General features: G+C 41.5%; 1 protein-coding gene across 1 annotated transcript in view; it reads left to right on the top strand.

Moving 5' to 3' along the window:
- The window catches only part of LOC108411289 (macrophage mannose receptor 1-like), a 33,213-nt gene extending 19,789 nt beyond the window's left edge, over positions 1-13,424 (top strand). The window contains exons 5-9 of the mRNA XM_037533693.1: positions 8,471-8,509; positions 8,596-8,807; positions 9,207-9,369; positions 12,942-13,304; positions 13,388-13,424. Coding sequence (XP_037389590.1) covers positions 8,471-8,509; positions 8,596-8,807; positions 9,207-9,369; positions 12,942-13,304; positions 13,388-13,395 — 785 coding nt within the window. The 3' untranslated portion in view covers positions 13,396-13,424. The remainder of the gene's footprint in view (positions 1-8,470; positions 8,510-8,595; positions 8,808-9,206; positions 9,370-12,941; positions 13,305-13,387) is intronic.
- Positions 13,425-15,951: the final 2,527 nt, after the last annotated feature.

Here is a 15,951-nt window from a genome sequence, read left to right as displayed (position 1 = left end):
TGCCGATCCAAATATCGGCGATCCACTTGAAAATTTGCGTGTCATAAAGTAAAATTTAAGAGTGAAAATAAAGCCGGTCATGCAGAACAACATTTTATTCAGTGTTTCACACCTACTACATCACTAAAGTCAGTCGGTCTTGTAAAGTTTTTGGAAACCATGACTCAGTCCTGACTGTGGCGACCTTTAAAAGCCCCGTGTAAGACTTGAATGATGGGTGATGTAAGGTAGGCTGTGCTTTTGGACATATACCGGGCTCATCCGGATACAATCAGGAGAGGGCCCGCCTTCTCCAGCTCTCTTTGGACGTGATAGACGCCCGGCTACTTGAAATCTTATCCTCTCTCCCATCCGGGCCCCCTCTAGGCCCGGGCCCGGGGGCGTGCCGTCCTCCCAGCCAGGGGAAGCCCCGCCGCTGCGAAGACCAACCCACATTACAAAATGCTCTTCTGTACGTTGCGTGCAGTTACACATTTCCACCAGAGAGGGCCTCAGCACTTACGCAATACAGCTTTACTGTACAGATCTGCTGTAAGTGTGAACTGATTTGCATTTGTTCAGTGAGCTGTCATGTAAATCATCATAAAAAAGGAGGAGCACAAAACAAAGAGATCCTTATCGGCTTTAGTTTCCTCTTTAATTACAGACACAATCAACCGCAGGAGACACAAACAGAGCAGCTTTACCAACCGTAACAGGTAAGAAACACCTTTAAAGATTTAAATGTTTTGTGAAATTCAAAGCATGGCTTCATGGTTTAGTTTAAAGCACAGCAATAATGTTTATAGTAATACACCAGAAAGAAATGAAAGCTGTAAATATACACTTTTCTTACCTACGACTGGAAACTAGAAAAGAAAACTGTAGCTAGTTTTACCTCTGGGGTTAAATAAAATAATACATATAATATAAAAATAAAAAATAAATATAGATTTGACTTTCAGGTTCACTCAGTTTTACCTACAGACACTGCGGTCACTTTGCACCGTGATCTTCATAGCTCTTCAGTCCACCACTAATGTGGATCGTCATTTATTCTCTAGTTTAAAATTACTTAAAAAATACTATTTATTTATTTACACAGCAGACGTAGTTAAATTAGGTCTGTATTTTAGAGGCTGACCTGGTCAAAATCTGACTGGACCACTGCACCACTGAGCCATTTAACATTAAATATCAACAGCACCAGTAGCGCTAATGTGAGCTCATTTTATACCTCATGTGGCACGTTTTGTAGAGCGTTTCTGCAAATGCTGTTGGCTTTAAAAAGTCATAGGTGACTGTTTTTATACTTGTACTTGATTTGAGTGGCATTTTTCCTTTTTATTCATTTTTTTTTAATTTTGCAATTTCCAGTTTATATGTATTAATTAATATGCATATAATATGCACATAAGTGCATATTTTAACTGTGTCTGAAGAGGGTGGGCTGTGTAGTGTAAACAGTGCTTAGAAGTGTCAACACTTCTTGTGTGTTTCTCCTCTACCAAACTCATCCCTTGTTCAGGTTCCATCTCTGTTCTCTTTGAGATCAAATATTCGGGGTTAGTCGTCACCTTTATTCATGTAGCACATTTAAAACACAACATGTGTCAAACAATGTGCTGCACAATTAAACCAGCTAAAATAAAATGTATGGACTTAAGTATGTGAAAATCAAGAGACTTAAAACCTGAGTAGTAATGGGTCAGATGGGTCAGAACAAGGACAGAACAGATGACCGAGTGCTTAGTGAATAAACAGGTTTTCACAGTTGAGATCTATTGTACTGGGGGAGTCGTGGGCTGAAGGTTAGGGAACCAGCCATGTGACCGGAGGGTTGCGGGTTCGGGCTGACAGGACATGAATGAAATGCTCTTGAGCAAAACATCTAACCCCCAACTCCACCGCTCTGGGTTAGTGTGCTCACTGCCCCCTAGTGTGTGTGCATTCACTAGTGTGTATGTGGTGTTTCACTGCACAGTTGGGTTAAATGTGAAGGTAAATTTCCCCGTTGTTGAATTAATAAAGGATAACTTAACTAACAAATGCCTTCATGAGAAACTGCTCCATCATCTTCAGACAGTTACAGAAAAGGCCGGATCACATTTAAACTTCCATCCGAGACTGTGGAATGGCTAAAACGTCAGGTTGGAATATCGTAGGGCTTGAGAAAGAAAGAGAGAGAGAGCGGAGACAGAGGAGATCAGAAAGACAATATAGAGATATATGTAGGGGTTTTAACAATAATAAAAATAAAACCCTTAAATTCAACTCTGTATCCATCTGGTAACCACGGCAGAGAGTAAAGTTTGGGGGTAATTCTCAAACTTTTTTGGTACCTGTTAAGAGCCCCGCAGCTCATTTCCGACCAACTGCAGGCAAGACAAGTCCCAAAAGTACAGTGTCTTTCAAAAGTCATTTAAATAAAAAATAAAATAAAAGCACAAATGACCACTAATTTTATTCTGCACTAAACACAGACTGTCAATCAATAGGTTGCTAAATTACACTGGGCTTTAAGCCCTCTCAGAGAAACTAGTATATTCAATTGTTTCGCCAAATCTTTGTATTTTGTGTGAAAAAGCAATGCAAAATTACAAAATCATAAGACCCAGTAAAGGGAAATACAAGGCTCTGAATTCAGAACTCAGAAGTACTGTTATTATATGAAGTAGGTTTTGTGTGAATGGACCACCATCTTCATGTCACACACTCACCAGTGTTTTTCTCCAATACGGCCTAACAGTGCTCAGCATTGCCTGCTTAACCACGTTCACCTGGTCTCATGGCTCATCTCCACCTCCCATTAAGCAGATCTGTGGCTGGGTGGACTTTATTACTCTAATTAATGCCTACTCAGTTCCTCACTTCATGTCCATGTATGCAGAGCAAAACACACGGGAATCCGTGAAATCAGAATGTTTTTGTGCTGGCTGGGTAACATACTGGAGGTGGCCTCAGGTGAGTTAAATCTACACCACGGACTTCAGCTACTGTACAGAAACTTGCCACCTTCAGAAGTTTTCTGATGACTCTGCAATAGTTGGATGTATCAGCAAGGGTGATGAGGAAGAGTAAAGTCAGACGGTGAAGGACTTTGTCGCATGGTGCGAGCGGAACCACCTGCAGCTCAGTGTGACAAAGACAAAGGAACTGGTGGTGGACCTGAGGAGGGATAAGGCATCGGTGACCCCTGTGTCCATAGGAGGGGTCAGTGTGGACACTGTGGATGATTAAAAATATCTGGGTGTGTATATTGACAATAAACTGGACTGGGCTAAGAACACTGACACCCTCTACAGGAAGGGCCAAGGTCGTCTCTGAGATGCCTGAGGTCCTTCAACATCTGCCGGACTATGCTCAGGATCTTCTATGAGTCTGTGGTGGTGACCACTATACTCTATGCTGTTGCATGCTGGGGAAGCAGGCTGAGGGTAGCAGATGCCAACAGACTCAACAAACTGATCCGGCGACGTTGTGGGTGTGGAGCTGGACTCGCTGACGGCCGTGTCAGAGAGGAGGACGCTGTCTAAGCTGCAGGCCATTATGGACAATGGCTCCCACCCACTCTACGACACGGTGATGAGACACAGGAGCTCATTCAGTGCAAGACTCATTCTACTGAAATGACCACAGAGCACCACAGGAGGTCATTCTTACCTGTGGCCATCAAACTCCATAACTCCTCCCTCAGTGTGTGATACTGTGGATCATCTGTGAAAAAGTCAGTACCAAATTTTACTGTTCATATGTAATAATAATAATTATGTGAGCAAAAACTCAGAGGTACTGACTGATGAGATTTATTGACAAAATATATCTTTGAGTAATCATTAATAAAAGGTTTGCAGCAATTATTCATTTAGAAACTATTAAAATCGAGTATAGAGTCATTGTAACTAAGGCCCAGGCTGTCCTTAGGTAGGAAAACACGTTGTGGTTTCTTTAGTTGCAATGCTGTAAAGGTGTAGGAACAAACTCTTCGGTGACACTCGTCTCTTGCATATAAAGATGTTTATTAGCATTGAGAGGTCGAAGTCACAGACAAGCCTTCGCGAAAGAGCTTGGAGAGAAGAGCCAAAATTCTCTGACACGTCCGTTTACAACTCCAGGTTTTATACCGGTGTGGCCATCTGGTTTCTGTCCTCAATTTCGATGTATGGATCTTCTTTAGCCAAATTTGGTATAAACATACGTTATTGTCCAGAGTAGCCCCAGTCTAATATATAGCATTGTTTACATTCAGGGGGGGCCCATCCTGTGCAGCTGCCTCCTGAATAAGCTCCACCATATTTCAGTCAGAGGCCCACAGGATAAACTCAACCAGAATCTACACAGTCTAATAATCAATATGATAGAAAATAATGTTACGACTATAGAATTAATAAGGTCAAATTCACCACAACGTCTAATGCTTCTAGGCCAGAGTGGGTCTGTACCAGGCATTACCAGCGCTAGAAAGCCTTGAGAGATGAGCATATATGAGCTGTAAGAAATACGGCCTTTTTATTAAAAGCAAGCTAGCTTTAAGTGAGGAGATAGATAAGCAGCGAGGAAGGGATTATAACTCTTAAAGAATTAAGAAGATGTCCATCTTGGAGTTGAGAGAGCCATTATGGAGAGTCGTGAAAACGGTCCTTGTCAGACAAAGCATACAGGTGTCCAAAAGTAAATTTAACATAGGGAATATAATGAAAGCCAATGGGAACCCTAGTGTAGCCCAGGTTATAGAACCAGAATATCATATTACTAACTGTCATGGCAGCTAAACTAAAACTAAGCTAAGTAGACTGAGAAACAGTGCACAATAAATAAGTACATGGATATAAAAAAAAGACTTTTATTTATTTATTTGTTTGTTTGTTTGTTTGTTTGTTTATGTAGTATCCAGCCGGCCAATAGGGTGGCTGGTTGGGGAGATGTGGACGTTAGTTTCACTCAGGCGCAGGTTTTATTTTCTTTGCTTCTGCGTCCAGCCAACAGACGAGACGGAAGGTTCTCCTGCAGTAAAGAGATTAAACAAACAAACAAAAAAAGCTAAAAGTTTGAATTACGCGACAAAACACTGTGGAACAGTGTTTAAAAACTTATCGCTGAGCAGATATTGTTACATCTGCCACCTGCCATTCTCCTCCCCATCACAGGAGGTCACCGTCTCCCGAATACTAGGCATTTCTTGATCCTTTGACCTCTTTAGACTGCCGTCTTGTGTATGTATACCCTGCTTTTGCAGGTGCTGATTGCGAAGTCTTGTTTGGTTTTTCTGCAATTCTGAGCGTTTATGTTTATGATTTGGTTTTCTGGTGTTTTGACCTTGCCTCTTGCTTTGTTTTTGACTACTCTTTTGGATTTGTCTGCTTTCTGTGGCCTGCTTTTTTGGATTTCTGACCCCCTGCTTGTTATTACCTACCTTGCATCTGGAATTAAACTTGCACTTGACTCCTGCCCCTCGTGTGAAGCAGTTTGTGACAGATATATGGGGAAAGCTTTTCATTAGAGAACGAGAAGTTATTTGCTGAACTGAAACCTTTGCATCAGTCAGGTTTTTTTTGTCCTGGTGGTCGTGGTGGATTCAATTTTCCTTTGATGGCGAGCCTCCCAAACTCTAACCTAAAGGGTGATTCTTCTGTATCCTGGACATCGCTTAAATTGAAGCGTATTGATCCCTTTTGTTGAACTGTATACCTTCAAGAACTGGTAGGAGGAACACTTACCGATTTGCACTCTCCACGGACTGGACGTTCCAAAAGGTTCCATATCCTGTGTGATACAAAGACATCGATTTATACAAATACATACATAAACTGTGTATTGTCATTTGAAAGCTTGGATCCATTATCTAAACACTGAACTGTTATCACGTTACTTTAAGTACACGCTGATGATTGCTACAGGGTACACTTAAGTTAATAATTTATTTTCTACCCGGGTAGTAGTAGTAATAAAATTGTGTTTTTGTATTGTTGGTTTTGTTTACTTGCCTGTTTTTATATTAAAAGGGAATCAAGGCATTTCCAGTCCATGTTCCACAGAGTGCGGAGTCGTTTTGGGGTAACTGTCCGAGCTCAGTAGCGATCCTGGATTTCTTCTGATTGGCCTATACGCACCTCTGATTTAGTGTAGACTTTACAAACAATCTGTTTCCAGAATTAGGACATTACTTGTTTCCAGTAAGAGATTTAATCAGTTACATACTCAACCATCCAGAGCAATGGATAGTGAAGAAGAGGGTGCAGGCAAGATGGGGTGGGTGGAGACGGGTGTCAGGGCTGATGTGTGACAGAAGGATAGCAGCAAGAGTGAAAGGGAAGGTTTACAGTAGTGCATCCTGCTATGATGTTTGATTTGGAGACTGTGGCTCTGTCTAAAAGACAGGAGGCTGAGCTGGAGGTGGCAGAGATGAAGATGCTGAGATTTTCGTTGGGAGTGACGAGGATGGACAAGATTAGAAATGAGCAGATCAGAGGGACAGTGAAGGTGGAGCAGTTTGGAGATAAAGCCAGAGAGGCCAGGTTCAGATGGTTTGGACATGTGTTGTGGAGGAATAGTGGATATATTGGTCAAAGAATGTTGGAGATGGAGCTGCCGGGTAGAAGGAGAAGAGGTAGACCTCAGAGAAGGTTTATGGATGTAGTGAAGGTGGACATGGAGATGGTTGGTGTGAAAGTAGAGGAGGCAGTGGATAGGGCAAGATGGAGGCAGATGATCCGCTGTGGCGACCCCTAAAGGGAGCAGCCGAAAGAAGAAGAGGAAGCGACCTGGGAGCCAACTTGTCACCTGAAACTTAATAAATGAAGAGGGCCTTCTCCTTCCTCAACAGAACCACCGGCTGAAGATGGGCTTTCATTTTTCTTTAACCTTCTGCAAGAATGCTTTTTCATCTTTATGACTACATTACCTTTTTTGCATTTTGCAAGAATCCTTTGATTTTAATCATCCTTTTTTGCATTAGAGAACAGAATAAATTCGTACTAAAACTTAACTTAGAATTAACTGATAGGTAGCAACACCCGCTTCACCCACACCGTTCAGGACTCGGGGTAGGAGGGCGAGGCGCTCTGAGTCCCGACAGTACAATAATTTGAACTGCCTCATTCTAGATGTTTAATATTTATCATCACAGTCACCGCCACTTTACTGTATTCATAAGAACTTCAATCTCGTGTACATACTGCAAATTTCTCTTTATCTTTTGTTTTAAATTATTAAAGTGTTTATTCTTTTACATAAATGCTTGCAACTGTAACATCTGTGATTTCTCTCTGGGATCAATAAAGGATTCTGATTCTGATTCAGTAAGAGCTACAGCACAACACTTGATTCTGATGAGGACTCTTCTACAGTGGTTCATCCCCTTAGACGATGTGCCAACATGTTAGTTTGCCAGCCAAATATATTTGAGCTGTTTGTGGACCTAGCTAAGATGAGCTGTGCTGTCTGTCGTGGCTCGACACTTGTTTGACCACCACGCCTAAGTATTATTTATGGTTTGTAAAATAAAACAAATTCAATTGTTTGTTGAAAGAAAATAAAAAGAATCGAATGAACTAAAAAATACGAGAAGAATTCAGAAGTGCAGGTCCTTTATTTCTTGAGCATGGAGAGTGTATTCCCAATGGGCCCTGGGGCGACATTCACAAATATACAGAGTTTGTACATGTTTTATACCCTCGGTGAAGGTGGGGTGACATCGCCCCACCTCTTTTTGTCATCTCCTGATTCCACCATTATATCCAAATTGGCCTTCATACGTCTATCATATAGGGTCTTGTGTGAACCATTATCTCCAAGTCTAGTCTGAATCATTTTGCCAAATGCCAAGAACATTGTGCCAAACACATTCTAGCATAATCGCTGGCATTTCTCCATCTCGGTTTTTGGCCTTGAGAAGTTCACAAGTTCACTCGCTCCCTATAAAGTGTCTGTCTTCTCTCTTACGCCCTACTGAGGAAGCTTGTTTTAGGGCACTTGCTCCAATGTGCTAGGCCTTTATTTATGGTTTATCCTGCATAATACATGGCATTCTAATTTTGAGAATCTTTAATTTACATCACTGTCTTTGCCGTCTGTCAACATCCACTCACATTTTAGAGGTGCAAAGTATAACACAACACACTTACACACAAATGCAAGAAAACTTAGATAAGATCAATGTTTCACTGACCTGGTAGCCTGTATATTTCCTCAATCGCCCTCCAATGAAACATGTCGAGGTCCCAAATAGTGTTTTCAATATTCAAATACTGACACATCCCCACTACTAATTAAGGGTTTAAGAGCACCTTGTTGTGATTAGCAGATCAGGTAAGCCCACAGAGAGCTGTGCAGTCAATTGGTCCATATATCCTGTATGATACAAATAGAAGGGACATCTCACTTGCTTAATTTAATTAGCTTGCTTAAAATAACTCTGATTACTTAAATGTGCTGGTAGTAAAGACTGCTGAGGTGTTTAATGTGTGGATGGTGTCTCTCTTGTTCTCCACAGTCATGAGTTCAGCTCTGTATCTGGTCCTGCTTTTCTCAGGTCAGTGTAGCTTCATGATCATCTGTAAAACTCTCTGCTGCTTCATTACTGTACTGTCATGCTGACGAGAGCTTTCATCTCTACAGCTCTGTGGACGGTCACCTGTGGGACTCGTCAGTTTCATGTGGTGAATCAAGATAAGAACTGGACCGACGCTCAGAAACACTGCAGAGAGAACTTCACTGACCTGGCCACCATTGAGAACCAGGAGGAGATGAACGCTCTGATAGCTTTTCTCAACGGGACAGCAGGCCGTTTCTGGATAGGACTGAGACAGAAATTTCAACAGAGCCCTCCTGTAAGAAATGTAAATTTAGAGGACAGAACTGAGAAGAGACTAAATCAGTAGAATATATGATCAAATTTGCTCCAAATTGGGGTTTTTATATTTGGTATATAACTCATGTTCTGTATCAGTCTATGTTCAACATATATTACTTCAATAAATATTATTTATGTTTTCACTAAACCGTATTATGATCATTTAAATATTTATTACCAAATGTTTATGATTTTTCACATTTTTTAATGATACTGTGTTCACTTCATCACTTCAGCACACATTCCTATACAATTTAAAATATTTTTTTTAAATATCCACATCAACAATTAACTAATTTACTCTAATTTACTTTACGATTCATGTGAGAGGTCAGTGTTTAAACAGTTCACTGATCAGGTATTATTGTGTTTCTAGAGCTGGATCTGGTCAGATGGGAGTAACTCCTCATACAGATACTGGAACACTGGAGAGCCAAACAACGGTGAGGGTGATAACTGTGTGCAGTTATTGCAAAATTCTGAATACAGGTGGAATGATGCAGGCTGCCAATGGACAAATCCATTTATCTGCTATAAAGGTGAGTAATGTCAGACGTTGAACTGCAGAACATCTGTTACACGTCCAGATTATCACTTCTAATGTCTGTGTTTCGCAGCAGTTACTCTGACTCAGTGCTTTAATGTTAGCAGATCTGAATAGTGAATTATAGGCTGTGTTCACACAAACACCAGGGAGCGAGGAGGTGGATGCATATGCGGAGATAAGCACCTTTTATTGTGGGCAAAGCCAAAATCAGGGTCAAGTAGCCAATACGGATAAATTCGGGTGACGAAAAATCCTAAACATCCAAACAGGTCAAACAACAAAGACCAGCAACAGCTACAAACACAGGGCTTAAATAATAACAGGGTAAAGGAGGAACAGGCGGGAACACAGGTGGAAACAATCAGGGGTGGAGTCACAAAACAAGGGGGCTGGACTAAAAAACCAAAACAAAGAACATGCGGGCTAAACCAAAACACAACAGGAACACATGGACAGGACTTAGAGGGGCCAATCGTGACACACTGCAGGGAAAAGCAGCCCAAAACTGTTTTTTTTTTCTTTACAGTGTAAAAAGCCAAAGTTAAATCCAGCATTTTCTAAAAACGACTACTTTTATAAATACCACTACAATCAGATTCATACAATTGTGTGCAAAATTATAACCCCCAGCGATTTGACCTGTTTCTACAGGAAAATTAAACGTCACATTTTAGTATATATTTTCTTGTGTTCTCTGATTTCTCTGGAAAGGTTGTGTGGACTTATTTATACCTCATTTGATCAAGGGTGCCCAAACCTTTGCAAATGACTGTGTGTTTACAAAATATATATTCTGAAAATCAGATTTAATTCAATTTAAAGTTACTTCAAGTATAAAAAAAGCAAAGGAGTCAGAACAGACAGTTAGAGAATATTATTTATGTGTTAATTATTACTAATTAATCGTCATTATTTACAAAACTCCTAGAGATAATTGCTTGATAATTCTAGCCCCCATATAATTAGAAACAGTATAAAAGTACTACTCTATTATTTATTTGTGCTGTTTTAATTCTTCTGTTATTAGATAAACAGTTTTTTTAATGAGCGATGACATTGACCATGTGATCATCTCTGGGTGATGAATGTGCTTTTTGCCCCTGAGCAGCCAGAGTTATATGAAGTTATATAAAAGTTACAGAAATTTGAGAGGATACATTTTATTTTTCTCTTTAACACATTTTTACTTATCCACCCTCCCAAGAACCTCCCCAACAACCCACCCAAAATCCCACCCAACAAGCCACCATTGCCCACCACCAAGCATTAAAGCAGTAGGGTAGAGATATTCCTGCAGTGAAGAAAGAGCAATCATATATACAGAGTTTACAGACATAAAGACCTGTCCGGTCCATGTGTTCGTGTTGTGTTTTGGTCTAGACCACATTTTCTTTGTTTTGGTTCTTAGTCCAACGGCCTTGTTTAGTGACTCCTCCCCTGATTGGTTCCACTTGTTTCCCACCTGTCCCTCATCATTAAGATTAAGTTACCCTTATTAGTTCCACAACAGGGAAATTTCACCTCCGCATTTAACCCATCCGTGCAGTGAAACACCACATAAACTCTAGTGAGCACACACACACTAGGGGGCAATGAGCACACTTCCCCAGAGTGGTGGGCAGGCCAATCCGCAGCACCTGGGGAGTAGTTGGGGGGTTAGGTGTCTTGCTCAAGGACACCTCAGTCATGTGCTGTCGGCTCTGGAAATCGAACCGGCTGATTCCCTAACCTCCAGCCCACGACTGCCCCATCCCTGTGTTATAATAGCCCCGTATTTGCCCTGTCTGTGTTGGTCTTTGTTTGAGTTGTACGTTTGTATGATTGCATGTTTTTTGAGCTGTCTGTCTGTTTTGCGGTTTCATCATGTCTGTACCCTGATCTGTTCGTATTGGCCACTTGAACCTGGACTGTTCTGACTACGACCCTGGATTTGCCCAAAATAAAACTCGCTTATCTCAGCACGTACATCCGCCTCATCGCTCCACGTCACATCTTCCTGTAATTGCTTGATGGTCTCTAACACTGCAGCTCTACTCACGAGCAGAGACAGAGCCAAGTGGCCGCACCGCGTCTTCATCTGTTAAATAGAAATATTAGTGAGTGGAATTCAGTGGAGATTGTAGCTGTGATTTATGGTCTTCCTTCATTTTACCACCAAACTGCAGCTGCGCTGATGAATTAGAGGCCGTTTGCTGATTCTGCAGCTCGGCTGTGAAGAGGAGCTACAGTGGCCTCGTAACACCCCCAAATCAAAGTCAAAGCTAATGGGCATCTGTGTCCACGATCACATCAATCTAGAACATCAAAACCCACCAGACAGTTTCAGGGAGCTGTTAGCATTATTTTGCAGACAACAAATAAAACAGCCTGAACATGTGATGTATTTTCTTTGTGCAAGGATAATAAAAAAAGTTTTAAAAAGAAACTATTTATTCTAAAGAATAAATGAGCACAATTAAAAGAAAAGGAGAGAGTGAATCTAGAATTAGAAAGATGTCCATAAATTCAAGAAAATATGCACAGGATTAACAGAAAACACAAGAACAAACTACTGATCGTGGAAACATATTAAGAAATTGTGACTACAAATACAAGAAAACGTGCATAAGAATTGCAAAACATTCACTCGAATTAATTTTTATTTTTACCTCTGTCCCTTCCAGGGCTCTGTAATATTATACTTATTTATTATACCTACTGGCTAGTGTGTTAATGCTCACAGGCCTGCTCAGGGTTCTTTGAAAACTTCATTTATTTTCTGCCCTCACAAAATCGCTACACTATATGGACAAAAGTACTGGGACACCTACACATAACACCTACAGGAGCTTTTATGACAATCCATTCTAAACCCCTTAGGCATTCATATGGAGTTGGTCCCCCTTTGCAGCTCTAACAGCTTCCACTTTTCTGGGAAGCTTTCTACAAGATTTTGAAGAGTGTCTGTGGGAATTTTTTTAATTCCTTTATCTAGAAGTGAATTTGTGAGGTCAGACACTGTTGTTGGACGAAGAGGGCCTGACTCACAGTCTCTGTTCTAGTTCACCTCAAAGGTTTGATGAGGTTGTGGTCAGAGCTCTGTGAGGGCCAGTCAAGCTGTTCCACACCAAACTCACCAGGACATGTCTTTATGGACCTTTGTGCACTGAGGCTCAGTCACACTGGAACAGAAGAGGGCATACAATTGTCCAAAATGTCTTGGTCTTAAGTTCCCCTGAAAAATGACTCCATAGCATTATCCCTCCTCCACCAAACTTTACAGCTGACTCAATCCAGTCAGGCAGGTAACATTCTCCTGAAATTCACCAAACACAGACTCTTTACGATTAAAAAAAAAAACTGTAATGAAAGACGGAAGACACTTGTGTTTGTTAACAGGTGGAGCATTGTTCTTTGCAGGTCAGTTCAGAAGCCAGATCTTTTCAAACTAACATAAAATATAAGCTACACTGAAAAGACTAAGAGAACAAGTGGTGATACATAGTGAATCTACAGTGAATAGCGTATAAAGAGTAATTGAGCGAACGTAATGTTGTGAAATCTCTTGTTCTTTCTCACCTCAAGGTCTTCCACTCATCCTCATTAATCAGAAGAAGACATGGTGGGAAGCTCTGAGATACTGCAGAGAGAATCATGTGGATCTGGTCTCTGTTCACACTGAGAAAATCCAGCACTGGGTGGAATCAGCTGTTTATTATGCCTCCACTGCTAATGTGTGGATGGGTCTGCGTCACACCTGTGCTCAGAACTTCTGGTTCTGGGTGAGTGGATCGACCATCTGCTACCAGAACTGGGCTCCAGGGAACGGGACACGGGTGGAAGACTGCAGTGGAGGAGAAAGATCAGGTGCAGTGCAGTCTGGGAGTAAGCAGTGGGTCAGTCTGCCAGAGGATCAGAGACTCAACTTCATCTGCACCACCTCTGAGGGTGAGAGCAAGACTTCTGTATAATTTAATAGCATATGTCCATATTCAGATATGAGATTAACATTTCTTGTTTGCTTCTTTCAGAGCTTTAGTTGAGGATTCAGGCAACCATCAATGAAGCTGGGTCTACACACTGTACTTCATAGTAGTGTGCCTTTTCTTTTCTTTACAATTATTATGCTTTGACTGCTTTTACTGAAATTGTCTAATCTCTGTGATATTAGCATATTCATTAAATCCATTAGCAATCTATAAGAATCCTTTCAAAAACATTCCAGTTAATGGCCCCAGGTGGCCCTTTTCATTCTATAAGATAATTTATATCTATTCATTTGAATAAATCATATATACATCCAGCATTTCTTCTGAAATCAAGGGTATTGATAGGGAGATTGTCTCCTGTTGCCACAGTAACGGCCTCTACTCTTATAGGAAGGCTTTATACTGGACACTGAAACATTCCTGTGAGGAATACAAGAGAATTAGTGAGGTCATGTGGATGCTGGGTGATGGTATTTAGGATGATGTTAGTTCTGGATCACTCCAACTCAGCCCAAAGGTATTTGATGGAGCTCCATCATCTCACAGAACCACATAAAGCCTCCCAACACAGCCCAGTGTTGTGAGGCTTTATACCCCCTTCAGGTACAGCTGCTCCAGAGTGTTCCATTCTATTGTTCAATGATTTAGAGATATAGAGATTATACAAGCTGAATATCTGTGGCAGCATTCGATGCGCCTCTAGGTAGCCATGTTTACAGCATCGGACGGACGCTATTATATAGATAGATGGCCCTATAAATAAATAAATAAGTAAATAAACTGTGTGGAAGACTACACACCTACTGACCACAGACACATCTTTTAAGTCTCTTACCATTCTGAGCCACGGGGGAAGCTGGAGCCTAGCCCAGCAGTCACTGGGTGGAAGGCCCTATTGAACAGCATGCAGCCATAATTTGTGTTCTTACTACTCCCCATGACCTGTTAGTCCAGTAGTCACCTGCTGGAAAAGGCGCACTGCAACAGCTCGATAGTTCTTTAAAGAAACATTGACAGACAAAATAACATCAAAATGGCCTAAAATAAAACCCCAACACTGTTGATTCTGATATTACAAATGACAGCATGTTGGTTTACACTGTCAAATAAATAATGAAAAGAAAGACAGAAGAAAAGAAATCATAAAGAAAGGAAAATAGTATAGAAAAAGAAGTTTTTCCATTTTATGTCACTTTTTCCTTTCACTCCACTACATTTCAGAGTCTAATATCCGACTTTTTCCTCCTACATTTTGAGAAATCTGTCGTTCCTTTTGGTTTCTGTGTGTATAAAAATGTAACATGTCAAAACGCAAGAAGCGCAAAGCCAGAGCACCAATCAGGGCCCAGCGGTCACTTTGTTTAGAGCTGGTTTTGACCTGTTGGTCATACCGACCCAGTGCAGCACACGGTTCAACGTCAGCGCAGCAGCGTAAAACTTTGGGAGAGTCTGTTCAACATAAATGATGAACTAACCTAACTTTGTGTAAATAGAGCACAATATAGAAATATGTCCACATATGCAGTCGAGACTGACGCGGCTTTTTTCTGAATTTCTACAAACACCATTTCATTTTATAGTAAATTAGTTTGGGCTGGTTTATGTTTATGAACAGAGGCCTACAGATCAACATAGTAAAGGAGCTCATCTGTGATCCTGAGTTTAAAGCCAGTTTTCTTCTCTGGCTCTCAATGAAGGCAGTCGCACTTTCTCCCTCTCCTCTCCTTTATCTCTCCTGCTTCACTTCTAGTCTTGTCTAGTCTACAGTCTTTACTAGAGAGACTTCCTCCGCGCTGTTCTTCAAGCTAAAGAAAATGGATTTGAGCAAGTGGTCTCTCAACACAATTGACACCATCTTCTCAACGAGAGGTCTGGGTACGGGGGAACCAGCCTGTTCTGCCAGAACGTTTGCAGCTGGCTACACGATGGACTCATGGGAGAGGTAGCGAGTCATGTGCCTGGCGGCTCTTTCCGTGGAGGATATTGAGGACGTCTATCTATTCGGAACCATGATTACAGGTGTTTTGCTGATTGGTTTAGGCATTGCCCTGGATTATCGCGAGATTTGAGAAATGAGGACAGCTGTCTACGGCCCCTTAAAGCTGCCCGACATGATTGACATGGTGGGCAGAGCTGTCAGCACTCAGACTGTGACCACAAATCGCACAAAGGAAAACATGATGGAGAAGCTGGCAGCTTTGCAAAGGAAAATGGATTGTTTGGGACACCAAAACGGACTTGGTGAGTTGTTGTGAAAATGGGACTACTCACCAGAAGCCTTGGCCAACGCCACTGCTGGAACAACAAATTCCTCCAGAAGAACACTGCAGCGAGGCGCTCTTTTATCCCTTCCCCCATTTCCTCAGACTCCTGCTGATTGTTGACTCTGCCTGGGACCCGATCATGGCTGTCTCCGTGCCAATTTGCTGTGTTATCTTCGCCACTTCTACCCCCGCTGGTGTGGCATGACGGGTCTGATCAGCGCCGAATATGGCTGCAGAACCGGATGGCTGCTTGTTGTGCTGGGTTCGTCTTCACCCCTCACCCTCGGACGAGTTGATGGCTAATTTTGCTGGTTACTTCAGTGACTATGTAACGATAAAGGC

Source organism: Pygocentrus nattereri, chromosome 2 (genome assembly GCF_015220715.1).
Source record: "Pygocentrus nattereri isolate fPygNat1 chromosome 2, fPygNat1.pri, whole genome shotgun sequence".
NCBI classification, from domain to species: Eukaryota; Metazoa; Chordata; class Actinopteri; order Characiformes; family Serrasalmidae; genus Pygocentrus; species Pygocentrus nattereri.
Note: the sequence above shows the minus strand (reverse complement) of the source record. Positions and strands in the feature narration are given on the sequence as shown.